Raw genomic sequence first — 15,050 nt, 5'->3', positions numbered from 1 at the left:
CAAACATGCATTTTATTGCATTTATGTGTACAAACTGAAATGACAAGTTAATGTAATAGTATTATCTACTGTAAATTAGCAAAATAAGTCCTCAATATTTAGTTGTTCCTCCTCAAGCTGCAATTACAGCCTTGCAACGCTCTGGCATATGGAGTTAATCAACTTCTGGTTATACTGTTGCCCAATTTCGTGGTACCACACCTTTACAATGCTCTCCTGCAGCTGAATATTACTTGTTGGCTTCTCCTGAGCAATTTTAGATGACATTATGTACTAGCAATTTTCAATAGGGTTCAAATGTGAACTGTTGCCAGGCCAGTCTAGCACTGTAATGCCAGCATTTTGGAGGTATGACTGCACCTTAAGGGAGAAAAACAAGGGAAAACATTGGTGTAAATATGTTTTAAGCCTTGTGAGACAAGAAGACAAACTCATCATTAAATATAAATAGCATAAAATGCCAGTTTTGCTGTGTGGCAGTGCTGAGTCTTGTTGGAAAATGCAGTTTTGGAAGTCTGTGTGGTGATCCCTAATAGCAGGTTTCAGTCACTCCTCCAAGATAGCAGTGTAGGTTTCTGCATTCACCGTTCCATTCATAAACTTAATTCGCCCCCCCCCTTGCTTGTTATGCATCCCCAGACCATTGACCAGTGGGGAACTTTACAGTCTGTGTTATGCAGTCAGGATGGTATGCCTCCGATTTTTGTCTTCTGACATATCACTTCCCATCCAAAACATGCAGGTCGAATTTCGATTCGTCAGAAAAGATGACAGTGTCCCATTGCTCTTTTGTCCATGAAACATGCATTTTAGCCCAAGCAAGTCGCTTCTTCCTCATTTGTTGGGTCAACAAAGGCTTCTTCTTGGGCTGATAGGCGTGCAGACCACATTCCAAAAGCAATCTTTGGATAGTTCGTGCACTTGTTTCAACACCAGAGGCCGTCTCAAAGTCCAGTTTTAGATCAGGAGCACTAGCATGGCGATTACGAAAGCATAGACATTTCAAATATTGATCTTGGGAGGCGTAGTCACTCTCTTATGGCTTGATCCAGGTCTTCTCTTCACATCACCGGTTTCGTGCTTTAATTTCGGCACTCGGGATACTGTTGACTGGTGGCAGCCTATTTTATCAGTGATAGCAAGCATAGAAAGCCCTTCCTGGGACAGAGCAACAGCTACACTTTTTTCTTGGTGTGAACATATGGAGTCATGCTTAATTGTTCAAGCAGGGGATACACTGTCAGATGCTGGGTCACACTTGTATTTCAGATTTAGCTCATTATATATCAACCAACTCTTAACTGATTGGCAGTACACCTTTGTATCAGTTGGTATATAACATACGCCTCTGCAAAATAGGATAGTAATGAACGTGTATATAATTCCAGCACTGTATTTATAGAAACAGCTGATGCAATAGAAGTGTTATCTAATGCAATACTTTTACTTTGTGACAAACAAAATGACTTTAATCAAATATCTTATACATTTCACTACAAACGTTACTTTTTTTAAGATGATGATGCTTTTTTTTTCTGCCACTGTATATTTAAATATACAGTGGCTGAAAAAAGCAAAATCTGATTTTGTTGTTTATTTTATTTTCATGTAAGAAATATACTGTAGGCCCAGAAACTCTTCAGATACTATTTGAATTTAGAAAGGTGGGCTAAAAGCAATGCCTCTTAGTTCATAACCTTGGCATGAGGTGGCACAGCAAGTTCCAACTAAGTTCTCCATTTAGGTAATTTCTATTTGGTACATACACAGCAGCATTAATGTGTGGTTGTTTGTTTATTAGTTAAAGTTCTTTTTAATAGAAGGATCTTTGAACACATGGTTCAAACAAAATTCAGTTATTATCTTTGTGATTGTCAACCATTAGACAGGAAGATGAGATAATATATTAGACATTAAAGCCGGAATTAATCCTGGATTCACCACTATAATCCAGAAAGCAAGAGATAGTATAAGGAATGTAATCATAAAACATCTCCACATAAAAAATATTCACTCACAACCAGCAAAATGATGCCTTTTTTTTGGGACTCAGAGGGTGAATCCACACTGAATTTTTTGATGAAAAAATCTGTTCAGTCTGGTACATTAAGCCATTGGACAAACTCAAAATATATATATATCAAATAAGCAAGATCTGACAATATGTAACTTACACTCACTGAAGCTGTGCAACATTGGCAAGAATTTGTTGCTTGGATTCTAAATTGTTCTGCATCCTACCATATTTATTGGCAATAGCTGACACCAAGCTACTTTTTTTGTTCCAAAAATTAAAAGTACATCTGTGAGGCAACAGATGTAGACTCCAATAAGGAAATTAAAGCAGCCACGAAAAGATGGTTGGTATTTCAGTCAAAATACCCTGGTCAAAATATATCAAGTTAGGTGAGGCCATATGTAGAAATATGGCACATTAAATTAAAGGTTTTTTCATTATAAGTATATTTTCTTAACTGCGATGACCAACGTGGTAATATCACTAAGATTAATGAAAAAGAAAACACTAAACCATGTAACAAATACAGCAAATTCCTGAAGCAGTTAAGGTCGAACCTGGCAAATTGCAATTCTGCTCCTATGTATCAAGTGCACCTAATGTTAACCTGGGCACAAAAGGGTACTGTTACTGAGAAAAACATCAGTTCTGCAAATTGCACTATCTGGAAACTAGGCACCTGATTGAAATGTTTAAGGCTTTGAATGGATTGAGTAAACTGAATGCTGATGGAATCCTAACCCTTGCTCAGATAACATATAAAAGAGAACAAAAATGATTTAAACGGACTGATTGAACTAAAAAGTGAAAATTTGCATTTAGTCAGCGAATAACTGACTGTTGGAACAAACTTCCATCTGGTGGTTTGCGAGTGGACAGTTTCAGTAAATTTAAGGAAAGATTAGGCAGATTCTTAGAGCAGATAGACAGATAATGTAATTAGCTTTATTTTATTTTATTTTTTTTGGATGATGCTATATAAGTTTGCTTTTTTTTTTTGCATTATTTGCCACTTCTAATACTAAATTCATAGTACCTATCTATATCAAGAAACATCAACTACCAATCTATCTAATATCAAGAAATACGATTAACATATTCTTGATATTTTGGCAAACCTATCTAGCCTTCTTCAGGTGTGGAGATGGACATTTCTGCTGGGAAAAAAAAAAAAAAAAAACCTGCTATGTTTCTGGAAAGTGAAAATCATCCTGCACGTGTCCTTGAACGCCTAGCCCACATCAGCATACTATTGTTTTTGGTCATCAGTCAGCATATGTGGCAAATTTTGCCACAATCTGTTGCATATTTAGATTAAAAAGCTAAATTTTTCAATCAACATTCAATTTAAGGAGTTGCTCCTCTCATACTCAGTGAATTAACACTGAAAGCTTGGAGTCAACAGTGCTATTTCAAGTAAGGGACAAAGTGCAACTCAAGAGATATCAAAAGGTATTGAATGCTATATGAAGCCAGCACAATGAACCATTGGGGCCAACTGTTCATTTTTTATTTTATTAATAATTTTGCACTTTTGCCTGTGGGTGTGTTAATACCTAAAGTACATTTTGGCCTCCCTTATGGGTCACAAATTAATCATCCTTGTTATAGGAATCTGTTGATGACTGTGATGAATATAATGAACAACTATATGCACAAATTGATTGATCCAGCAAATTAGAATGTCTTATCATGGGGGATTTTAACTTTCCGAATATCATTTAGAACCTTTGAGTTTTCTAGGTGACTGCTTCCTACCCCAACATATTAGAGAGACAAAAAGAGAAATAAATTATTCTGGTTATAAGTAGTGATTCATTGTGTATTTTAAGAATCTTCAAATAAAAGAACCTTTAAGTGGGAGTAATTACCATATTGATGTGAAATTTCTTCAAAGAAATAACTATTCTCAAGGGAAGGATTTTTGTTTTTGCAGAGGTAATTAAAATTGGCTGAGACCTATTTTAGTTTTTTCCCATTTGGCATTTGCACTTTATAACAACTTATGTTATTAAAAACTAAATTCTAAATGGGAAGTGTTCAGAGAGGTAAACATGGAGTCCCCTTAAGAATTTTATACCAAAATGTATGGGATGATTATGAATTGTCAGGAGACATAGAGTCTAAGTATAAACTAGTCTGTAATCAACTTATTCAGTAGGTTAAGTAAGCTAAGGCAGATTATGAGAAGTCTTTGGCTAAAAATGCAAAGAAAAGCAGCAAGGAATTCTTCGTATATGTTAATACTAGAAAGAAAGAGATGAATCACATTATTCCACTAGATATGAACAGCTGTATTCATGATCATGTATAGATTGTTGATAAAATGAATAAGTATTGTGCATCTATATGAACACATGAAGAAGTCTGTGGCAGAAGTATTCATGATGCTGTAAAAATTGTTGATAAAATGAATAAATTTGTGCATCTGTATGCACACATGAAGAAGTCTTCAGGAATGGGATTAGCAAAAGTCTATCTAATATTGATTGGGAGTTAAATGATTTTATAATAATCAAAGTAAGGTGGAACAGAAATTACTGCAGCTAAAAGTGAATAAAGCATTTAGAGGCTGATGGAATCTATTGAAATTATTTTAAAAGAAGCTGCAAAAGAGGAAGTTAAACCTAGTAGAGCCATAATAATGAGAACATTCTTAGATTCAGGATACATACCTGCAGATTGGAGATGTGCAATTGTATCTCCTATTCACAAGGGTTGTTCAAAAGGTGAAGTGGATAACTATGGATCTCAGGCGCCTCCGTAGCCAGGTGGGAAGGAGCAGCAGCGTGTAGCACAGACTTCTTGATTAGACCGGGGTTCAAGCCCGTCACCACCAAATACGGAGGATGCGGAGAGGTCAGGGAATGACCACTGCATATCCCGGAGCAATATGGCCCTAGCTGCCAATGCTCCTAAAAACCAAATAACAAACAAACAAACTATGGATCTCTAAGTTTAACTGCTGTGCTAAGGAAAATAATGGAATCAGTAGTTAAAGAAGCAATGCAAGATTGTCTTGATAGAAGTATAGCCATAAGGCAATTTCAGCATGGGTTTGTTAAAGATATATCATGCCTCACCAATCTGATTAGCTACTATGCAGTTATCACAAAAGAAGGATGCAAAGAATAATTTTGGCATCATATATTTAGATTTGGTAGTGCTTTGATACTGTACTACATATACGATTGTTATATAAATGGGGAAATGTGACATTATAGGGAAGTTATTACTTCGGATAAACGTATGGTTAATGGTAGGAGACAAAGCTTGGTTAAAAATAGCCACTGCTGGTCTAATGTAGTGGGTTGGGTTCCACAGAGGTTGACGTTCGGCAACTTGCCTATTTTTTAATATTCATTAATGATACTGGTATAGATATTTCAAGATTGATGTCTAAATTTATTGATGATACAAAAATGGGCATAGTGGTTAATGACAATAATCAAGGTATGTTAATTCAAGAGGATCTAGTAAACTAAACAGATGAGCTGACAATGACAATTGAGTTTTAACGATGATAAAGGTACTGGATTTAGGTAGTAGTAGTAGTAGTGGCATGTGATGCAAGAAAGCAAGTGTATGAGCTTATGCAGCATCAGCAAAAAAAAAAAAAAATCACACCATTTCCTCCAAATGCCTGTCCAGTTCCTCCTTAAATTTATTTAACCTATCAACTTCCACAACGACAGATGGAAGTTTGTTCCAGCAAATAACCGCCCACTGACTAAAGGCAGATTTCCGAACATCTTTTTGACATCTGCCTTTCCTTAATTTGAATTTATGCCACCTTAGGTTCGTAATCTGAACAAGTGGAAGGATCCCATCAGAATTCAGCGTGCTCAACCCATTCAAGGCCTTATACACCTCAATCAGATCACCGTGCAGGTGCCTAGTCTCTAGCCACTGCAATTTGCAGAACTTAAGCCTCTCTTGGTAAGAGGATCCCTTCATACCCCTCACCAATCTTGTTGCCCTTCTCTGTACATGCTCGAACAAATCTACATCCTTCCTAAAATGAGGCCTCCAGACCTGTACGCAGTACTTACGGTGTGGCCTGACCATTTCATTATATAGAGAGACAATCAACTCCTTCTCCCTGCTAGCAAAATTCCTATATATCATTGACAAAACCCCATGGCCTGCCCTGGCAGCCTGTCTGCATTGCTCAGAAAACTTCATATCTGACTGCACAATTACTCTCAGGTCTTTTTCATTTTCTACCACCTTAAGTGTAGTACCACACAGTTGGTATGTTTCTCTGGAGTTACTTCTACCCATATGCAGTACTTTGCACTTGTCAAGGTTAAACCTCAGTTGCCACTTCTCAGCCCATCTACCCAAATTATCTAGATCCTGTTGCAGTAACACACTGCCAATACAAGTACTGTCATTAACAACCCTGCCAACCTTTGTATCATCTGCAAACTTCGAACACTAAGCCTGATATACCTTCATCAATATCATTGATAAATACAGAAAACAACAGAGGACCCAACACTGAACCCTGTGGGACTCCACTAATTACATTAGTCCACGAAGAGCAGCACCCATTAATTACCGCCCTCCGTCTTCTCCCACTCAACCATCCTTTTATCCATTGTAGCAACTTACCCTTAATACCATTCTGCTCCAATTTGTACAATAGTCTTCCATGCGCAACAGTGTCAAAAGCTTTCCTGAAATCCAAATATATGATATCAAAATTATTTTTTGCATCCAGTTCCTTTGTAACCACATCATAATACCCTATCAAATTTGTCAGACAAGACTTTCCCTTAACAAACCCATGCTGTGTCTGAATTATTGCTGCAGTCTTGTCTAGATGATCTTGCAATGCATCTTTAACCAGTGACTCCATTATTTTACTCGGTTGTTGTTGTTGTTGTTATTTGGTTTTTAGGAGCATTAGCAACTAAGGCCATATTGCTCCGGGGATATGCGGTGGTCATTCCCTGACCTTTCCGCATCCTCCGTATTTGGTGGTCACGGGCTCGAACCCCGGTCTAATCAAGAAGCGTGTGTTATGCACTGCTGCTCCTACCCACCTGGCTACAGAGGCGTCCCCATTTTACTCGGAACAGAAGTTAAACTAACTGGTCTGTAATTACTTGTGACACCCTTCGATCCCCCCCCCTTTGTGAATTGGGGATACATTTGCACATCTCCAGTCCGTGGGGAACTCCCCTGAGTCCAAGGATGCTCTCATAATTATGGCTAACGGTTTGCTTAGTTGCAATCAGATTCATCCCCTTTTAGAGTTTATGTAGGAAAAAAATCCTTGCTGTTTTTCTCAGCATTTTTTGCCAAAGATTTCTCGTAATCCGTCTTCGTCTGCCTAACCTCCTTTGTGACCTGATTACAGACTAGCTTATATATGCCATAGGCTTCTGAGTCGCTTGATAATTTATATGCATCCCATGCATTTTTCTTCTCTGTCACGAGTCTCATTAGTTCATTTGATAACCATTTAGGCCTAAACCTTGAACAATATTTCTTAATAGGTATGAAACTTTTAGTGGCATCCACGATTAATTCCTTGAATGCTTCCCACTTAGAATTTACTGTTGGTAACATTGTCAGTTGATCCCACTATACAGAATTTAAAAACTGTCTGAGACCACTGTACTCACCTTTGCGAAGCAAAAACCCTTTCCTTTACCCCTGATGGTGATTATATCTTTAAGTAAATCCCACATCAGTACACTGTGATCACTGTCACCTAGTGGTTCCTTTATCTACAAATTCTTGATACATGAATGATCACTGCTGATAACCAAATCAAGAGTATTACCCTCTCTGGTTGCCTCTCGAACATGCTGCTGCAGAAAACAATCATCCAATAAATCCACAAAAGTCTTACTAGTGTGTGAGTGACTAACCCCCAAGTTCCAGTCAATATCTGGGAAGTTAAAATCCTCCATTATAAGACATTCTGATTTACTAGCCCACTCCATTTCTCTGTATAATGTTCATTGTACTCATTCGAGTCATTAGGCCTATAACACACTCCTACTCTTATTTTTGCTTTCACTGTGCTTATGTCACACCAAACTGACTCAACAGTGCACTGTTCATCTATATCAACTGGATGCACTTCTTTGGATTTTATGTTTTTCTTAATTAACAGCATAACACCTCCTCCCTTCCTATCTTGTCAGGTGCCTCCGTAGCCAGGTGGGAAGGAGCAGCAGTGCGTAGCACACGCTTCTTGATTAGACCAGGGTTCGACCCCATCACCACCAAATACGGAGGATGCAGAAAGGTCAGGGAATGACCACCGCATATTCCCGGAGCAATATGGCCTTAGTTGCTAATGCTCCTAAAAACCAAATAACAACAACAACCTATCCTGTCTATCCTTTCTGTACACATTGTACTCCCCAAATTCCAGTTCTACATTCCTTATATCTCTGTGACACCACGTGTCTGCTATCCCAACAATATCCGCCTTTGATGTCTTGACCAACACTTAAAATTCGTCAAATTTATTTACTATACTTCTAGCATTGGTATACATGCAAGTATATATGTACCTATCCTTATTATTAGTTACCCTAACACATTCCATATACCCACCTGTTTCATGATGACTGCCATCAGTACCTGAAACCCCCAGCACCCCTCGCTCCAGGTCGCTACTAATTCTAATAGAAGTAATCCCAGAATAACATACTATTTGGGTGGTTCCACAATCCTTTTTCATAATCCACTCAAGGTAGTGAGGTATAAAAAGATTTAAGAATAATTGTCTGACATGAAATTCTTTGATCATTACAAACAAGTTACTAGAACAGCTTATGGAGTTCTGTCAATGACACACAGAAATTTTGTCAGCAGGGACAAAGAGGTGATCATTCCATTGTATATTGTAATGGTCTTAAAAGGATAAAAATCTGTTGAAAACTGTACAGAAAAGAGAAACAAGATTAGATGCAGGCACAAAAGGATATTCTTACAAGAAAGACCGTAGTTCTGTAGATTGTTGGCTCTGGAAACTAGGTATCTGCATGGTGACCCTATTATCGGAGTTGTCGGAGTTGTTTGTTTGTTATTTGGAGCATTAGCAACTAAGGCCATATTGCTCCGGGATATGCGGTGGTCATTCCTTGACCTTTCCGCATCCTCCATATTTGGTGGTGATGGGCTCAAACCCCGGTCTAATCAAGAAGCGTGTGCTATGCACTGCTGCTCCTTCCCACCTGGCTACGGAGGCGCTGACCCTATTATAGTGTAAATACTCTTTCTTAGATGAAACACACAAGTGGGCATAAATTAGAAAAGGATGGTTGCAGATTAGATGAAGTGTATAAGGCTTTAAAAGAGTTAAGTAAACTAGATGCTGAAAGACTCATTCTCAGATCTCTCTCTCTCTCTCTCTCTCTCTCTCTCTCTCTCTCACACACACACACACACACACACACACACACACACACACACACACACACACACACACACACACACACACACACACAAGGACATAAATTAAAATTGGAAAAGGATGGTTACAAAACAGATGTGTGGAAAGTCCCATATAGTGTCATAGAGGTGGATAGTCTGAATACATTTAAGGAAAATTTGGACAATACTGGAAGGAATGGGGAAATAAAATCCCCCTCCCCAGCTAGTGATGTATAAATTTATTGCCTCCTTATATCAAGTTTTCAATACCAAATGCTATCCCTGACCTAAAATCTTAATCTAAATTACAGACTGTGGCAGTGAAAGAGTTGGGGGATTCTGATTAAAGTATTTTATTTCAAACTGTTGCCTATTGATATAGGCTCCATTATTCACTGTGTTGAAGGAAGCTGCTGGTAGATTCTGTTAGTTATACTTAAAGCTTCTTGTTTATTAAGTTATTATTTATCAGCACTTGAAAAACTTAATATCTGTGTTCTCAAATAGCTTACCTCTAATAGAAATGGTTTCAGCCTTGAATTCAGCAGTATGTCGAAACCTAGAATCTCAAAGCAAGGACTTACTGGAGGACATTCTGGGAAGCATGTATGATACATATGCTGCAGAACAGGAAGTGCTGATAGTATTGTTTTTATGATGACTTCTTCAATCTTTAACCACATATATTCTACATTATATCCATGGCTTTCCAACCAGCTATTAACAGTACTGATTTTCCTTATTCCATAAAGAGTAAATAAGAGTATAGCAAAATTTCTGCCCAAATTTCAAATCATTTTAAATCATAGTTCAGTCTTAAATTTAAAAAAAAAAAAAAAAAGGAACATAATAATTTTTTATACTTAAATATGTAAAATAAGAAGATAATGAGTTTAAATTTAGAAGGTAATTCACATGGTAATTGTTCAAGCAGGGGATACACATCAGAGGCTGGGTCACACTTGTATTTCAGATTTAGCTCATTATATATCGACCAACTCTTAACTGATTGGCAGTACACCCTTGTATACTGCCTATTAGTTGGTATATATAATATACAGTACATAAATAAATCTGAATGTGCTGAGTTAATGGTCTTCTTTCAGAGCATATTCTTTATTTAAGAAGCCAGAACCCCAAATTGTGGTTACAAAGGAACTGGATGCAAAAAATAATTTTGATATCATATATTTGGATTTCAGGAAAGCTTTTGACACCGTTGCGCATGGAAGACTATTGTACAAATTGGAGCAGAACGGTATTAAGGGTAAGTTGCTACAATGGATAAAAGGATGGTTGAGTAGGAGAAGACAGAGGGTGGTAATTAATGGGTGCTGCTCTTCGTGGACTAATGTTATTAGTGGAGTCTCACAGGGTTCGGTGTTGGGTCCTCTGTTGTTTTGTATATTTATCAATGATATTGATGAAGGTATATCAGGCTTAGTGTTCGAAGTTTGCAGATGATACAAAGGTTGGCAGGGTTGTTAATGACAGTAATGGCAGGGTTGTTAATGACAGTAATGGCAGTGTGCTACTGCAACAGGATCTAGAAAATTTGGGTAGATGGCCTAAGAAGTGGCAACTGAAGTTTAACCTTGACAAATGCAAAGTACAGCATATGGGTAGAAGTAACCCCAGAGAAACGTACCAACTGTGTGGTGCTACACTTAAGGTGGTAGAGAAAATGAAAAAGACCTGGGAGTAATTGTGCAGTCAGATATGAAGTTTTCTGAGCAATGCAGACAGGCTGCCAGGGCAGGTCATGGGGTTTTGTCAATGATATATAGGAATTTTGCTAGCAGGGAAAAGGAGGTGATTGTCCCTCTGTATAAGGCAATGGTCACGCCACGCCTTGAGTACTGCATACAGGTCTGGAGGCCTCATTTTAGGAAGGATGTAGATTTGCTTGAGCATGTACAGAGAAGGGCAACAAGATTGGTGAGGGGAATGAAGGGATCCTCTTACCAAGAGAGGCTTAAGTTCTGCAAATTGCAGTGGCTGGAGACTAGGCACCTGCACGGTGATCTGACTGAGGTGTATAGGCCTTGAATGGGTTGAGCACGCTGAATTCTGATGGGATCCTTCCACTTGTTCAGAATACAAACCTAAGGGGGCATAAATTCAAATTAAGAAAAGACAGATGTAGAATAGATGTGCGGAAATTTACCTTTAGCCAGCGGGTGGTTAATTGCTAGAACAAACTTCCATCTGTCATTGTGGAAGTTGATAGGTTAAATAAATTTAAGGAGGAACTGGACAGGCATTTGGAGGGAATGGTGTGATTTTTTTTTTTTTTTTTTTTTTTGGCTGATGCTGCATAAACTCATAGACTTGCTTTCTTGCATCACATGCCACTACTACTACTACTATTTCTAATAAACACTAAAAAATTAAGAATATTGATTTTAAAAAAATTCAAATAATTTAACCTTTTGAAGGACTACATTGATATAGAAGCAGCTGTGGGAACAATTTGCGTACTTTTAAAATAGAATGGATATATATTAGTGCATTAGAACACTAATATTTGCATATAGATAGAACCAACTGTGAGATAATGATTATCACTTTGACATAATGAAATCATTAGCAAAAAGGAAAGGGTGGTTGCAGGACAGATGTATACAGAAATTTTTCTGCCAGTGGATAGTTGATTGTGGGAAAAAATTTCCATCCAAACTTACCCACTTGTGGAAGTGGGTAAGTTTGAATAAATTTAAAGAAGCATTAGATAAATTATTAAAAAGGATGGACAGGTGATGTAGGAAGCATATATTTTTTTGATTGACATTGTATTTAGCTTTCTTCCTTGACACTAGTAATACTAATATAATGTAATATAACATATACAGTCCTCGAATTCTGTCCAACTTAACTTGATACAAAATATAGGGTAAGTCAAAAGTAGCTTCATCACATTTGGTGCTTTATGGCTTTTTATGTTTATCTTAAAAGAAACATTGTACTGGGGATAAATTAGTACAAATCCAAAGTTGCAGTGGAAGTAATAGTTGCAACATTTTGATATTACTTTCAGTAGTAATGCAATGTACAAATTCTTCAGAATTTGTCTTGATACACAGGACCAGCAACTTCTTTCTGTGAAGAATAGGCAGTACACCTTTCTGCAACTCTAAGTACAAAGCACATGAATTTTGAAACTGTTTTGTATGCATTCTAAAATGATGTTGGTTTTTTACTTCCCACTCTCTTTACGTTGTGTGTTTGCCTTGCCTGTGACACGGCGCGCGCGCGCGCACGCACGCACACGCACACACGTGTCAATAAACAAAACATTCAGGGAGCTCTTTATCTCATGCCATCTTATTAAGTGTGTCCACACAGAATGTCTGATCTTGTTGTCAGCTGTAATGACTTCTACCGTCTTAAACTTCAGTAAAGCTTTTGATGCTTTTCTGCATGAAAGACTGTTGCACAAACCGGAGCAGTGTGGCATTGAGTGTAAACTACTGCTGTAGATAAAGGGATAGTTGAGTGGAAAAAGACAGAGGGTAGTTATAAATGGGCACTGCTCACCTTTAACCAATGTTATTACTGGAGTCCCTCAGGGCTCAGTAGTAGGTTGCTTACTGTTTTCAGTATTTATTAATGATATCGATGAAGGAACATCGAACTTACCTATATAAGACTGCAGGTGTTAAAAAAGTTTGCGGGGTGTTTAATGACAGAAATCAAGGCATAGTGCTGCAACAAGACTTAGAAAAATTGGACAGATGGGCTTAGAAGTGGCAGTTGAGGTTTAACATTGATAAATTCAAAGTACAGTCAGTCCTCGTATAACACGTGCTTACTCTACACGAATTTGATCATACACGATTTATAAATAGGGGAATGATATCATATATAACAAAAACTGAATTCGCTTATACACGATTCACCTTTGTGTTTACAAGAAATAGCAGTCGAATGCGAATCACCCCAAATGAATGCAACACGATAGGAATGAAGAGAAGATTCTGAAAATGTATTTATGTTTTTTATATCAGTGAAGGGGAAACACAATTCACCATAATAACGTAAAACCCACACAATTCCAGCTATTGGTATTATCACAAATGCAATTAGATCGAGTTTACTACCAGTTTATAACAGATTCCATTAGCAGAAATGCAACTGAAAATTGTTTTTATTGTTTTATTGTAGTAACCCCCAGAAGACAGTGTGTCTCTGCCTTTACAGTGTTGTTTATTCAGTTGCTACACGCACGTAGCTTTGTTTATGTATCGAGCTCCTCATTTTGTAATTGTGCTTTATTCCCTAAAAATGACTAAAATACTTAAAAGGTGTGAAAAGAAACGTCCTGGTGAAGACATTACAGATTCAGAGAGAAAAATAAAAGCAATATCGATAGACAGAGGCTGACTGGGTCAAAGATTTTTATCCGGGAAAGTTTGTAGCAGCCTCATACTAGCGTTTATGGCCAAAATCACACTGGCCTCCGGGCCCACCGGGGTTTCCCTGGTAAGGCTTATGGCCAGTCTGCCTCTGTCGATAGAGAAAAAATATGAAATTGTGAAACACTTTGAGCAAAATGAAAGACCATGTGATATTGCACATGCTACAGGCCTAAATGAGGCAATGCCGAGAATTAGAAAGAAAGCAGAGAAAATAAAAACAACTTTCATAGCAGGAACAACTCAAAGTGTAATAAAATCCATTAGATCAAGACACAAAGAATTGGAAGAGATGGAATGGCTGTCATCTGTTTGGATAGAAAATCAAACAAAGAACAAGTTTGCTTATAGCAAAAGCATTAGCAATATTTTTTTACGTAATAGTCGTAATAAAATACGTAAGTATTTTATTACGACTATTACGTAAAAAAATACTTATATACTTACGTAATAAAATACGTAAGTATTTTATTACAATTATTTATTGTGTTTGGTAATGTTTTGGTTACAAATGTGTGTTCAATCTTGGGTGGTCGGCATCTAACCCTATTTTTTCCATAGGGACTGTTATTTATATTACACGATTTTGCATTGCATGAGGGTTTCTAGGAACACAACTATTGTGCTATACGAGGACTGACTGTACTGCATATGGGGAGCAGTAATCCCAGAATAACATACTTCCTGAAAAGTAAAATGTAAAGTGTTTTGTGTCTAACGGCCTCAGGGGTTCCCCCATCTCTGCATTGTGTACTCTGTGTAGCGAAGAACTCTGTGAAGGCCAGCTGTTTTTGAAAAAAAGTGTAAGTGTGTGTGGTTGTGCCATATAATGTCATGTTGTTCCTCTGACCTTTTAGCCCCTGGTGGGACCCCCCCCCTTTGCCCACACTTTGCCCTGAGGAGGCAGGTCAGGCAGCAGAGGGATCACATATTTACTCAGGCAGGCTCTGCCACTTAATTTCCAAAGATTTCAAAGACATTAAAAAAAAAAAGAAAAAAAGTTAAGCATTGGAAGTTAAGTTAAAGCCAAAATATAGTTTCAGTTAAGGTGTAGAGTTAAATTTAGGTGCTAGTTAAGTTAGGGGAAGAGACAAGGCTGATGGGGTGCCTCCGTAGCCAGGTGGGAAGGAGCAGCAGTGCGTAGCACACGCTTCTTGATTAGACCGGGGTTCGAGCCCGTCACCACCAAATACGAAGGATGTGGAAAGGTCAGG

At 37.8% G+C, this 15,050-nt stretch overlaps 1 protein-coding gene across 1 annotated transcript in view; it reads right to left on the bottom strand.

Moving 5' to 3' along the window:
* LOC150085358 (tubulin polyglutamylase ttll6-like) overlaps nt 1-15,050 on the bottom strand; it is a 96,976-nt gene that overhangs the window by 26,604 nt on the left and 55,322 nt on the right. Inside the window, exon 6 of the mRNA XM_090374540.1 lies at nt 9,934-10,159. Coding sequence (XP_090230666.1) covers nt 9,934-10,159 — 226 coding nt within the window. The remainder of the gene's footprint in view (nt 1-9,933; nt 10,160-15,050) is intronic.

This window comes from Mastigoproctus giganteus, chromosome 5, assembly GCF_048544385.1.
Source record: "Mastigoproctus giganteus isolate SK-2022 chromosome 5, ASM4854438v1, whole genome shotgun sequence".
Lineage (NCBI taxonomy): Eukaryota > Metazoa > Arthropoda > Arachnida > Uropygi > Thelyphonidae > Mastigoproctus > Mastigoproctus giganteus.
The sequence above is the reverse complement of the archived record's forward strand: the minus strand, read 5'-3'. Positions and strand labels throughout refer to the sequence as shown.